The following is a 12,854-nucleotide window of genomic DNA, read 5'->3' as shown; positions in this document are numbered from 1 at the left end:
CACTTTAATTAATTGTGAATGTATGTTTATTTCTTACCTTGATATATCCTTTTATTCCTAATTAGATATAAACAAATAAACAAAAACCATTTTCTTCTGATTAATTGTTACTGGAGTTAAAAAAAAATCTTGATGAACCTTGGTTGTAATTGACTGTTCAGTATCCATGGTAACCTTAGGTTAATTTCCATTCAAACCTCATCAATAAGCGCCTTTTCTATTCAACAAAATCAAATAAATTTAAGAATTAATAAAAAATAAATTAATATCAGCTGGATTTCATAAATGACATTGAACTTCATTTGTCAATGCAACCAACTTAAATTTAATTAAAAATGAAAAATCACTAATTATAAAAAAATTACCTCAAAATCTTCGATTTTAATTAATTTTTTAATTGAAAATGAGTCTTACCTTCACAAGTCCTTTTATTTCTTATTTTCCGTGTTATTCCTAAACAGAAATCCTTTTCTTCCAAATAATAGATATAGGAGTTAACAAAAATTTGGACGAACCTCGGTTTTAATAGATTTTCCAGCATTCCTGATATTCTATAGGTGAATTTCCATTAAAATCTCTTCAATAAGTGTTTTTTCTATTCAACAAAATCAAATAAATATCAGCAGGTTTAATAAATGACAATGAAATTCATTTGTCAATGCAACCAACTTAAACTTAATTAAAAATAAAAAATCACTAAAACTAAAAAGATAACCTCAAAATTTTCGATTTTAATTTTATTATTTATTTAAAAATGGGTGTTTATTTCTTACCTTCATAAATCCTTTCATTTCTTTATTTTCCTTATTATTCCGAAAAAAAATCCTTTTTTTCCGATTAATGGTTATCGGAGTTAAAAAAAATTTTGAGGAACCTTGGTTTTAATTGATTTTCCAGCATCCATGGTATCCTTAGGTTAATTTTCATTTAAATCTCTTCAACAAACGTCTTTTCTATTCAACTAAATAAAATAAATTTAAGAATTAATAAGAAAATAAATTAATACCAGCGGATTTCATAAATGACATTGCTTCATTTGTCAATGCAACCAACTTAAATTTAATTTAAAAATAAAAAATCACTAAAACTAAAAAGATAACCTCAAAATTTCCGATTTTAATTTTTACTAATTTATTAATTATTTAATTAAAAATTAGTGTTTATTTCTTACCTTGATAAATCCTTATATTTTTTATTTTCCGCATTATTCCGAAACAAAAATCCTTTTCGTCCGATTAATGGTTATCAAAGTTAAAAAAAATCTCAACGAACGTTAAAACTAACGTTTTAATCGATTTTTCAGCATCCATGGTATCTTTAGATTAATTTTCATTAAAATGTCTTCCATAGACGCCTTTTCTATTCAATAAAATCAAATAAATTTAAGAATTAATAAAAAATAAATTAATATCAACTAATTTCATAAAATGACATTGAACTTCATTTGTCAATGCAACCAACTTAAATTTAATTAAAAATGAAAAATCACTAAATATAAAAAAAATTACCTCAAAATCTTTTAATTAATTTTTTAATTGAAAATGAGTCTTACCTTCATAAATCCTTTTATTTCTTATTTTCCATGTTATTCCTAAACAGAAATCCTTTTCTTTCAATTAATAGATATAGGAGTTAACAAATATCTTGACGAACCTCGGTTTTAATAGATTTTCCAGCATTCCTGATATTCTATAGGTGAATTTCCATTAAAATCTCTTCAATAAGTGGTTTTTCTATTCAACAAAATCAAATAAATACCAACAGATTTAATAAATGATAATGAACTTCATTTGTCAATGCAACCAACTTAAATTTAATTAAAAATAAAAAATCACTAAAACTAAAAAGATAACCTCAAAACTTTCGATTTTAATTTTTCCCGATTTACTAATTATTTAATTAAAAATGGGTGTTTATTTCTTACCTTGATAAATCCTTTCATTTCTTATTTTCTTTATTATTCCGAAAAAAAATCCTTTTTTCCCAACTAATGGTTATTGGAGTTAAAAAAAATCTTGAGGAACCTCGGTTTTAATTGATTTTCCAGCATCCATGGTATCTTTAGGTTAATTTTCATTCAAATCTCTTCAACAAACGCCTTTTCTATTCAACTAAATAAAATAAATTTAAGAATTAATAAGATAATAAATTAATACCAGCTGATTTCATAAATGACATTCTTCATTTGTCAATGCAACCAACTTAAAATTAATTTAAAAATAAAAAATAACTAAAAATAAAAAGATAACCTCAAAATTTCCGATTTTAATTTTTACTAATTTATTAATTATTTAATTAAAAATGAGTGTTTATTTCTTACCTTGATAAATTCTTATATTTTTTATTTTCCGTATTATTCCAAAATAAAAACCCTTTTCGTCCAATTAATGGTTATCGAAGTTAAAAAAAATCTCAACTAACTGTAATTGATCCGGGGAATAAAAATCCTTCTTAAATAACTTGTCCAATGTACACGGAGTTCGCGTCGGCGGGGTCAGCATCTTTTGGGATTTCTCCTTTATAATCACGCCAATAAATATCCCAATCTTCGCTTTTTATCGATTTAATTAGGATTATTATTATGATTGTTGAGATTAAATCCATTTTTAGGTCATTTTAGGTTAAAAACTAATTTGACATAAAGCGATGTGGCGCCATCTCTTTTCCGAGGGACTAAGGTTAGTGATAAATTGTAAAATATTAATTGTTATTTATTTACTTAAATTTATAATAAAAACAAGAAATTATAATACACATATACAGCTTTAAGTTTGTTATTAATTAATTAATTAAGTATTTAGGTAAATCTCGAAAACTAGAGGAGATAGAGAGACGATTAAATAGGGGAAGAATTGCAGTTTCATTAATTTTATTTTGGATTTTTTACCTTCTATGTAAAGTTTGCTCTTTTAAGAAGACAACAAGGTACGCAGCATGAGATTCTATGGAGAAATTGCCAAAAATTAATACGTGAACTAATACTCAACGGACCTTGGATAAACATAGAATAATGTAGGTGTTTAATAAGTTGCATACATTTAAAGATTATTTTATTTCATGTAACGTGTGTTGCATAACTTCAAGGAATAAAACGCAATAATAAATTGATTTATTATATTAAAATTAATTTAATTTATAAACGAGTATTAATAAAGCGAAATTAATTAAATAAATTAAAAGATTTAAATGTTACACAAAAAAAATACTGATAATTTGTTAACAATTTCAATTCAATCACTTCCTCATTTCAGTGCGAAAATGGCACTTCTAAACTAATTCTTAACAAAAAAAAATAATGTTTATATACAAATCTATTTTCTAATTCTTATTCGCTAAATAAATCATGTCTTAAGGTAACAGTCTCGGATTGAATCTTCCCATATGAAGAATAATCCCCGTCGGGTTGTGTCGGACGAAGAACAAAAATGGTCGATCAAATCTCAGTCTTGGGGCGTCCGGGAGACGAGCTTGTCGTGGTCTTAAAGGTAAAGGTAAAGTTAACAAATCAGGATCGTGTAGGGGGTCATCAAAAGATCTTTGATAATCGCGCGGTTCATCACCAAAACTTTTCTCTTCCATCGTAAACACAGATTCGGATAAATAATACCCGAGTTTTCTCGATCTCCTCGAAGGCCGACGCGAAGTTGCGGGATAAATCTCAGTGTGATGATCATCCCCAATCAAATTTTCCCCACAAGTCGCAAACGTATTCAATTGCAAAACATCAGAAAGATGTAACTCGTGAGCTTGTCCATTCAACCCCCTTAAATCAGCTTTATCAAAACTAAACAAATCTTTTAACCCCATTCTTTGAAACGCCACCGTTGAATTAATAATACTTTTATGCATAAACCTAGGGATTTGTAGTTCTAATCCAGGTCGTGGAATTAAACTCCTTAAAAGACGCCCCCATGAGCCTTTTTTAAAGGCTGTTTCTGAGAGTTGCTTTTCTAAGCGTAAAAGACCATCGCCTGGGGCTGCTATTCCTTGTTGACCGGGGATTACGAAGATTGTACTAATTGTTTGGTCGGGACCTCCGATTGCTGCTGCTGTTGCGTCTAATTGGGGGTCATAACCGGCTAAAAATCCTGAACGATAAACTACGGCTGGAATTGGAACCAATTTTCTTTGGCGAATTGATGGTAAAACGACGAAGTGGAGTTCGCCATCTCTTCCTTCAGTTGATGCTTGAGAACAATCAGTCTAAAATATTAAGAATTAAAAGATAGTGTAAGTGGGGTTATGGAGAAGGAGGAGACGTTTTCAATTTGATTTAGTTTGATATCAAACTAAACAAAACGAACAACTTCTATTCTAAAAGCAATTTTGTAACTATTGAAAAAACAACGAATTCCTCAAATTTTCATATTTTCGTATTTTTCTCGATATCCATGCGTTTGAGAGCAAACGTGCAAGAGAGCAATATTGTTAACCTTAAAATTTTGTACAACTTTTGTTTTAAAAGTTTCTTTGTAACATACTCAGATTCCCCAGTGTTACCATCAAGAGCTTGAAAAAACGAATTCGTGAAATTTTCATATCTTCATATTTTTCTCAATATCTATGCGTCTGGGAGCAAAAATGCAAGAGAGCAATATTGTTAACCATAAAATTTTGTACAACTTTTGTTCTAAAAGTTTTTTTGTAACATGCTCAGATTCCCCAGTGTGACCATCAAGAACTTGAAAAAACGAATTCGTAAAGTTTTCATATTTTTGTATTTTTCTCAATATCCATGCGTCTGGGAACAAAAGTGTAAGAGAGCAATATTGTTAACCATAAAATTTTGTACAACTTTTGTTCTAAAAATTTATTTGTAACATGCTCACATTCCCCAGTGTTACCATCAAAAACTTGAAAAAACGAATTTGTGAAAGTTTCATATCTTCGTATTTTTCTCAATATCCATGCGGCTGGGAGCAAAAGTGCAAGAGAACAATATTGTTAACTATAAAATTTTGCACAACTTTTGTTCTAAAAGTTTCTTTGTAACATGTTCACATTTCCCAGTGTTACCATCAATAACTTGAAAAATCAACAAATTCCTCAAATTTTCATATTTTTCTCAATATCCATGCGCCTGAGAGTAAAAGTGCAAGAGAGCAATATTGATAAGCACAAAATTTGTTATAACTTCTATTCTATAAGCAATTTTGTAACATGCTCAGTTTCATTAGGGTTACTATCAACAACTTAAAAAAACAATAAATTCCTGAAATTTTCACATTTTCGTATTTTTCTCAATATCTATGCGTCTGGGAGCAAAAGTGCAAGAGAGCAATATTGTTAATCACAAAATTTCGTACAATTTTTGTTCTAAAAGTTTCTTTGTAACATGCTTAGATTCCCCAGTGTTACCATCAATAACTTGAAAAAACAACGAATTCCTCAAATTTTCATATTTTCGTATTTTTCTCAATATCCATGCGTCTGAGACCAAAAGTGCAAGAGAGCAATATTGTTAACCATAAAATTTTGTACGACTTTTATTTTAAAAGTTTCTTTGTAACATGCTCAGATTTCCCAGTGTTACCATCAAGACTTTGAAAAACGAATTCGTGAAATTTTCATATTTTCGTATTTTTCTCAATATACATGCGTCTGGGAGCAAAAGTGCAAGAGAGCAGTATTGTTAATCATAAAATTTTGTACAACTTTTGTTCTAAAAGTTTCTTTGTAACATGCTCAGATTCTCCAGTGTTACCATCAAGAACTTGAAAAAACGAATTCGTGAAATTTTCATATTTTTGTATTTTCTCGATATCTGTGCGCCTGGGAGCAAAAGTGCAAGAGAGCAATATTGTTAACTATAAAATTTTGTACAACTTTTGTTCTAAAAGTTTCTTTGTAACATCCTCAGACTCCCCAGTGTTACCACCAACTACTTGAAACAACAATAAATTCATCAAATTTTCATATCTTCGTATTTTTCTCAATATCCATGCGTCTGGAAGCAAAAATGCAAGAGAGCAATATTGTTAACCATAAAATGTTGTACAACTTTTGTTCTAAAAGTTTTTTTGTAACATGCTCAGATTCTCCAGTGTTACCATCAACTACTCGAAACAACAACGAATTCATCAAATTTTCATATTTTTCTTGATATCCATGCGTTTAAAAGCAAACGTGCAACAGAGCAATATTGTTAACCTTAAAATTTTGTACAACTTTTGTTCTAAAAGTTTCTTTGTAACATGCTCAGATTCTCCAGTGTTACCATCAAGAACTTGAAAAAATGAGTTCGTGAAATTTTCATATTTATGTATTTTTCTCAATATCCATGCATCTGGGAGCAAAAGTGCAAGAGAGCAATATTGTTAATCATAAAATTTCGTACAACTTTTGTTCTAACAGTTTCTTTGTAACATGCTCAGATTCCCCAGTGTTACCATCAATAACTTGAAAAAACAACGAATTTCTCAAATTTTCATATTTTTTTCAATATCCATGCGCCTGAGAGTAAAAGTGCAAGAGAGCAATATTGATAAGCACAAAGTTTGTTAAACTTCTGTTCTATAAGTAATTTTGTAACATGCTCAGTTTCACTAGGGTTACTATCAACAACTTGAAAAAACAATGAATTCCTCAAATTTTCACATTTTCGTATTTTTCTCAATATCCATGCGTCTGGGAGCAAAAGTGCAAGAAAGCAATATTGTTAACCATAAAATTTTGTACAACTTTTGTTCTAAAAGCTTCTTGGCAACATGCTCGGATTCTCCAGTGTTACCAACAACTACTTGAAACAACAACGAATTCATCAAATTTTCATATTTTTCTCGATATCTAAGCGTCTGGGAGCAAAAGTGCAAGAGAGCAATATTGTTAACTATAAAATTTTGTACAACTTTTGTTCTAAAAGTTTCTTTGTAACATGCTCATCCCCAGTGTTATCATCAAGAACTTGAAAAAATGAATTCGTGAAATTTTCATATTTTTCTCGATATCTGTGCGCTTAGGAGCAAAAGTGCAAGAGAGCAATATTGTTAACCATAAAAGATCGTACAACTTTTGTTCTAATAATTTATTTGTAACATGCTCACATTCCCCAGTGTTACCATCAAAAACTTGAAAAAACGAATTTGTGAAAGTTTCATATCTTCGTATTTTTCTCAATATCCATGCATCTGTGAGCAAAAGTGCAAGAGAGCAATATTGTTAACCATAAAGTTTTGTACAACTTTTGTTCTAAAAGTTTCTTTGTAACATGTTCACATTCCCCAGTGTTACCATCAATATCTTGAAAAAACAACGAATTCCTCAAATTTTCATATTTTCGTATTTTTCTCAATATCCATGCGTCTGGGACCAAAATTGCAAGAGAGCAATATTGTTGACCATAAAATTTTGTACAACTTTTGTTCTAAAAATTTCTTTGTAACATGCTCAGATTCCCCAGTGCTACAATCAAGACCTTAAAAAACGAGTTCGTGAAATGTTCATATTTTTGTATTTTTCTCAATATCCATGCGTCTGGGAGCAAAAGTGCAAGAGAGCAATATTGTTAACCATAAAATTTCGTAGAACTTTTGTTCTAAAAGTTTCTTTGTAACATGCTCAGATTCTCCAGTGTTACCATCAACTTCTTGAAACAACAACGAATTCATCAAATTTTCATATTTTTCTCGATATCCATGCGTTTGAAAGCAAACGTGCAAGAGAGCAATATTGTTAACTCACTTAGAGTTAACCCACGTGGTAAGTCATGCCACTCAACTCAAATTTTACACGTGGTTTCTTTGACAATGTTTAAAGTTGTCGCTAATTTAGTGCAATTTACGAACTCATCCTGAGGAAGCGTAGAAAATAGATGCGAAATATTGGTGAATCAATTAATTGCGATTTTATTGCCCACAATCCTTCCTGAGAATAATAATTATCCTTCAAAAATATTGTTAACCTTAATATTTTGTACAACTTTTGTTCTAAAAGTTTCTTTGTAACATGCTCAGATTCTCCAGTGTTGCCATCAACTACTTGAAACAACAACGAATTCATCAAATTTTCATATTTTTCTCGATATCCATGCGTTTGAGAGCAAACGTGCAAGAGAGCAATATTATTAACCATAAAATTTTGTACAACTTTTGTTCTAAAAGTTTCTTTGTAACATGCTCGGATTCCCCAGTGTTACCATCAATAACTTGAAAAACAACGAATTCCTCATATTTTCATATTTTCGTATTTTTCTCAATATCCATGCGTCAGGGATCAAAAGTGCAAGAGAGCAATATTGTTAACCATAAAATTTTGTACAACTTGTGTTCTAAAAGTTTTTTTGTAACATACTCAGATTCCCCAGTGTTACCATCAAGAGCTTGAAAAAACGAATTCGTAAAGTTTTCATATTTTTGTATTTTTCTCAATATCCATGCGTCTGGGAACAAAAGTGTAAGAGAGCAATATTGTTAACCATAAAATTTTGTACAACTTTTGTTCTAAAAATTTATTTGTAACATGCTCACATTCCCCAGTGTTACCATCAAAAACTTGAAAAAACGAATTTGTGAAAGTTTCATATCTTCGTATTTTTCTCAATATCCATGCGGCTGGGAGCAAAAGTGCAAGAGAACAATATTGTTAACTATAAAATTTTGCACAACTTTTGTTCTAAAAGTTTCTTTGTAACATGCTCAGATTCTCCAGTGTTACCATCAAGAACTTGAAAAAACGAATTCGTGAAATTTTCATATTTTTGTATTTTCTCGATATCTGTGCGCCTGGGAGCAAAAGTGCAAGAGAGCAATATTGTTAACTATAAAATTTGGTACAACTTTTGTTCTAAAAGTTTCTTTGTAACATCCTCAGATTCCCCAGTGTTACCACCAACTACTTGAAACAACAATAAATTCATCAAATTTTCATATCTTCGTATTTTTCTCAATATCCATGCGTCTGGAAGCAAAAATGCAAGAGAGCAATATTGTTAACCATAAAATTTTGCACAACTTTTGTTCTAAAAGTTTTTTTGTAACATGCTCAGGTTCTCCAGTGTTACCATCAACTATTTGAAACAACAACGAATTCATCAAATTTTCATATTTTTCTCGATATCCATGCGTTTAAAAGCAAACGTACAAGAGAGCAATATTGTTAGCCATAAAATTTTGTACAACTTTTGTTCTAAAAGTTTCTTTGTAACATACTCAGATTCCCCAGTGTTACCATCAACAACTTGAAAAGTTAACGAATTCTTAAAATTTTCATAATTTAATAGTTTGATGGCTGTATGGAATGAAGAGGATGTATATGGAATATTGGTTAACATTCAGATCACCAAATATACAGATCTCCATAAAACACAGAGGACTTAAGATGAAAGAGTTAGCATGGCAGAAAAACTAGAAGTGTGCCAAAAGAAGTTAACGGATACATTTTGGAATGGAATAAAGAGATTAAAAGAAAGCCAAAAAAGGGATAAGGAACATTAAAGATTAGATTAATTCAAACTGAATCATTTTGAAAACAATTTAATGGAGAAAAAACCAATTTAATACTAACCTCAAAAACGCTTGCACTAACTCCAGCCAAAGGAGGTCTCAAAATAATACTACTATCCTTCAAATATTCCTGAATCTTCCCCCCAGAATTCTTCTTCACAATCAAATTAGTTCTCCTCCTAACAACATCCCCAATCTCCTTAAAACTAACCTCCTCAACAAATCCATCATAAAACTGTTTCGCCCTCTCCTTATAAAAACTCAACAACTTCCCTTTCCCCCGATCGCTATACAACTCCCTCGCAATAACAGAAACCGCCACCCCACTCCCTTTCCCCGCCTCAATCGACTCCGAAACATTTTTAAAAATCAAATGCGGATTAAACGTCACCATATCATCCAACTTCAAAATATCGTTCATCTCCCCCGACGTCGCCCCTCTCGCCCCCAAAAACACCATTGCCAAAAGCGAAGTCGCCGCGAACGGGGACACAAAAATACTTCGCGCCGAACTTATCCCGTTCGTCACAGCCGACCAAAATCCAAAAGATAATTCGTTGCAGAGTTCGACAAATTGATAGACATCAGTGTCTAAGCGCGAAGTTGTTTCTTCCAATCCAAATCCGTGGAAGGGTTGGTTTGGGAGTTTTATTGGAGGGGGGGTTGTTGATGGTTGTTTTGTTGGTGGCGGTGATGGGATGATTGTTGATACTAAAGTCCATGAATTCAGTTTTTCGGGGAAGGTAGCTGTTTTATTGGGTTGTGGTTTTGATAATGATGATGGTGATGGGATTGTTGATGATAAATTTGGTGGTGAGGTTGATGGTGAAATTTGTGGTGATGATGATGATGAAATTTGTGGTGATGATGATGAAATTGGTGGTGAAGTTGATGGTGAGGTTGATGATGAAGTTGATGGTGAGGTTGATGATGAAATTGGTGATGAGGTTGGTGCAGAAATTGATGATGAAATTGGTGATGAAATTGCTGGCGAAATCGTTGGCAACATAATTGGCAAAATCGTTGATGATTTAACTTTCAAAGTAGTCTCTTTAGGCATCAACTTCTCCCCATAAGGAATCGTCGAAGACTCATTCGCCCCATAAAAAATAAAATTCGTCGTATTCTTGCTTTCTTCTTGATCCAGCTCAATTTCGGCGTCAAAATTTGGTCGAATCGTTGATGGTACCAGATTTGTTTGAGTTTCCTCTTCAACATCAATCGAGGTGGTCGTTTCCAAATCAACGGTCATCGTGCTTAACTCATTTGCCTCACTTAACCGGGTCGTTTCATCAAGTCTTTCCGTCGTCAAATCAGCAAGGGGCGTTGTCCCATCATCCAACGAATAAATTTGTGACAAAACAGAACTCAAAGCTTCCGAAAAATCAACCTCTTCAACACTTAAAGTTGTTGTTGGTTCTAATTCAATTGAAGTTGTATTCTCAATTTTTGTATCTTCATCTTTTACATTTCCATTTTCACTTAATTTCGTTCCAATAGCAGATCCAATCGTAGCAACTTCATCTTGAAGATCTTGCATCGGTTTTTCATTCATCCCCATCAACATTTCTTCAATTTTCTTGTTGGCATCAACGTTTAGAATGGGCTCATCAACGTCGTTAACGGTTTGAGATAAAAGTTGATGAACACTTTCCATCAGCGATTGTTGGGTTGTATACAAAGTGGTACTCTCAACATCTCCATTCACCTCCTCAGTCACTATCTCAGATATCTTCTCAGAAACACTCTCAGGCAATTTCGTCGACAATTTAAGATTAATCTCATTAATTTTCTTCGTGGTCAACGGCGAATGAGTAAATGGAGCAAATTCATTCAACAAAGGCATATTTTTTAGCTCGGGATTTTCGGTGATTTCTTCATTTTGGCTCAAAACTGTTTTTATTTCTTCTTTTTGCGCAATTTTGACGTTGTTTTCTTCCCCCTTTTCAGGCTTCCTCTTAATTATGATCCAAATTGGGGTTGTACTCTTCAAAGAAGCCAAACTATTAATCGTCATTTCCGGCAATTCCTCCTTTAACAACACTTTTAAAGCCTCAGTTGTTAACGTTTCTTGTAACGGCGTCGTTAATGGGTTAATCGATGGTGTTGTTGACTCAATTTTAATTGAAGACCAAGTCGAAAAATCGTTTTCGTTTCTAATTGAGGATTTAATTGCTTCCGGTGAAGTTGATGGAGTCGATTTTAATGAAGTTAAGAAATCTAAATCATCGTTGATTTTAGTTGGAACCTCAGATATCTTCGTTTTTTCAACGACAAGATCTGTTACGATGTCGGATAAACTTTGAGTTATCTTACTTTCTTCTTCATCCAATTTAGTGCTGGTTGAAATCTTCGGCGTTGTTGAATTAAAAGGCAAAATGGTCACCATTGGCGAATTAGTTCCTCCTAAATTCGTTATGTTATACTTTGTATCTGAAATGATAGCAACTGTAATCAAATTTGGCGAAGATTGAGTCTCTGTAACCAATTTTAACTCATTTATTGGAGTTGAACTCGTCGAAGATGGCGAATTTGTTGTCGATGGAGAAGTTGTTGATGCAGAAATCTTAATTGATGGAGAAGAAGAAACCTTAGTTGATGGGGAAGAAGAAATCTTAGTTGATGAAGAAGTTGTTGAAGAAATTTTAGTTGATGACGAAGTTGAAGATATCTTAGTTGATGGGGAAGAAGAAATTTGAGTTGATGACGAAGTTGAAGAAATCTTAGTTGGTGAAGAAGTTGTTGTTGGAGGAATTCTTGTAGATGTTGAAGGAGAACTTGATGTAACTAAAGACAAAGATGAATTTGGTTTATTCGACGCATAAAGAGGAGTAGTTAACTTCTCAAACTCCTTAATTTTCGTGGTAATATCATCACTAATCTTCTCTGGGGTGATTTCTTCCCCAGTATTGCCAAAGAAAGCGGGCAAAATCATGCTCCAAGAATTCGAAACATCCGGAGTATCCAAAATTGGTTTGGCAACTTGCTTATGATTGACCATCTGCTCTTTAAGCACATTTTGAACGTTCGAAACGATATCGTTAACCTTCTTCTCCGGCAAATACTCAGCTACGTTATAATTAAAGTCTTCCCCATCGCCATTCGCGATGATCCCTTGAATCTCCTCCAGGGTCATTAACCTCTTAACCAAATCGCCGTTATCGTTGAAAGTAAAAAATTCGTATCTATCAGGATTTAATAGATTAATTGGGCTCGCAACTGGGCTAGCTCCTTGAGGTTTTGGAAGAGGTTTACCAATCGCGTCGATTATTTGAGTACCATTTTCTGTGTCCATAACACCACCAGATTCGGGAAAACTCAAAGTTTTTGCCAGCAATAACAAAAATGGAAGAAGTGGTTTCATTTCTGGAACAAAAAATTCTTTCAGGTTGCGGTAAACGAAGACAATGCGGC

The 12,854-nt window shown here is 32.3% G+C and overlaps 1 protein-coding gene across 3 annotated transcripts in view; it reads right to left on the bottom strand.

Moving 5' to 3' along the window:
- Positions 1-773: 773 nt before the first annotated feature.
- LOC111417061 (mucin-2) overlaps positions 774-12,854 on the bottom strand; it is a 34,580-nt gene continuing 22,499 nt past the window's right edge. For 2 of the 3 annotated variants that reach the window (XM_071199171.1, XM_071199170.1), the window contains exons 2-8: positions 9,502-12,806; positions 2,888-4,203; positions 2,321-2,673; positions 1,925-2,111; positions 1,553-1,733; positions 1,172-1,359; positions 774-961 (exon numbers count right to left, since the gene is read on the bottom strand). In XM_071199171.1, coding sequence (XP_071055272.1) covers positions 3,349-4,203; positions 9,502-12,804 — 4,158 coding nt within the window. In that variant the 5' untranslated portion in view covers positions 12,805-12,806 and the 3' untranslated portion in view covers positions 774-961; positions 1,172-1,359; positions 1,553-1,733; ... (1 more) ...; positions 2,321-2,673; positions 2,888-3,348. The remainder of the gene's footprint in view (positions 962-1,171; positions 1,360-1,552; positions 1,734-1,924; positions 2,112-2,320; positions 2,674-2,887; positions 4,204-9,501; positions 12,807-12,854) is intronic. The other variant, XM_071199172.1, reaches the window with a different exon arrangement.

The sequence above is a fragment of the Onthophagus taurus genome, chromosome 10 (assembly GCF_036711975.1).
Source record: "Onthophagus taurus isolate NC chromosome 10, IU_Otau_3.0, whole genome shotgun sequence".
Taxonomy (NCBI): domain Eukaryota; kingdom Metazoa; phylum Arthropoda; class Insecta; order Coleoptera; family Scarabaeidae; genus Onthophagus; species Onthophagus taurus.
This window is presented reverse-complemented; position numbering and strand designations above follow the sequence as displayed.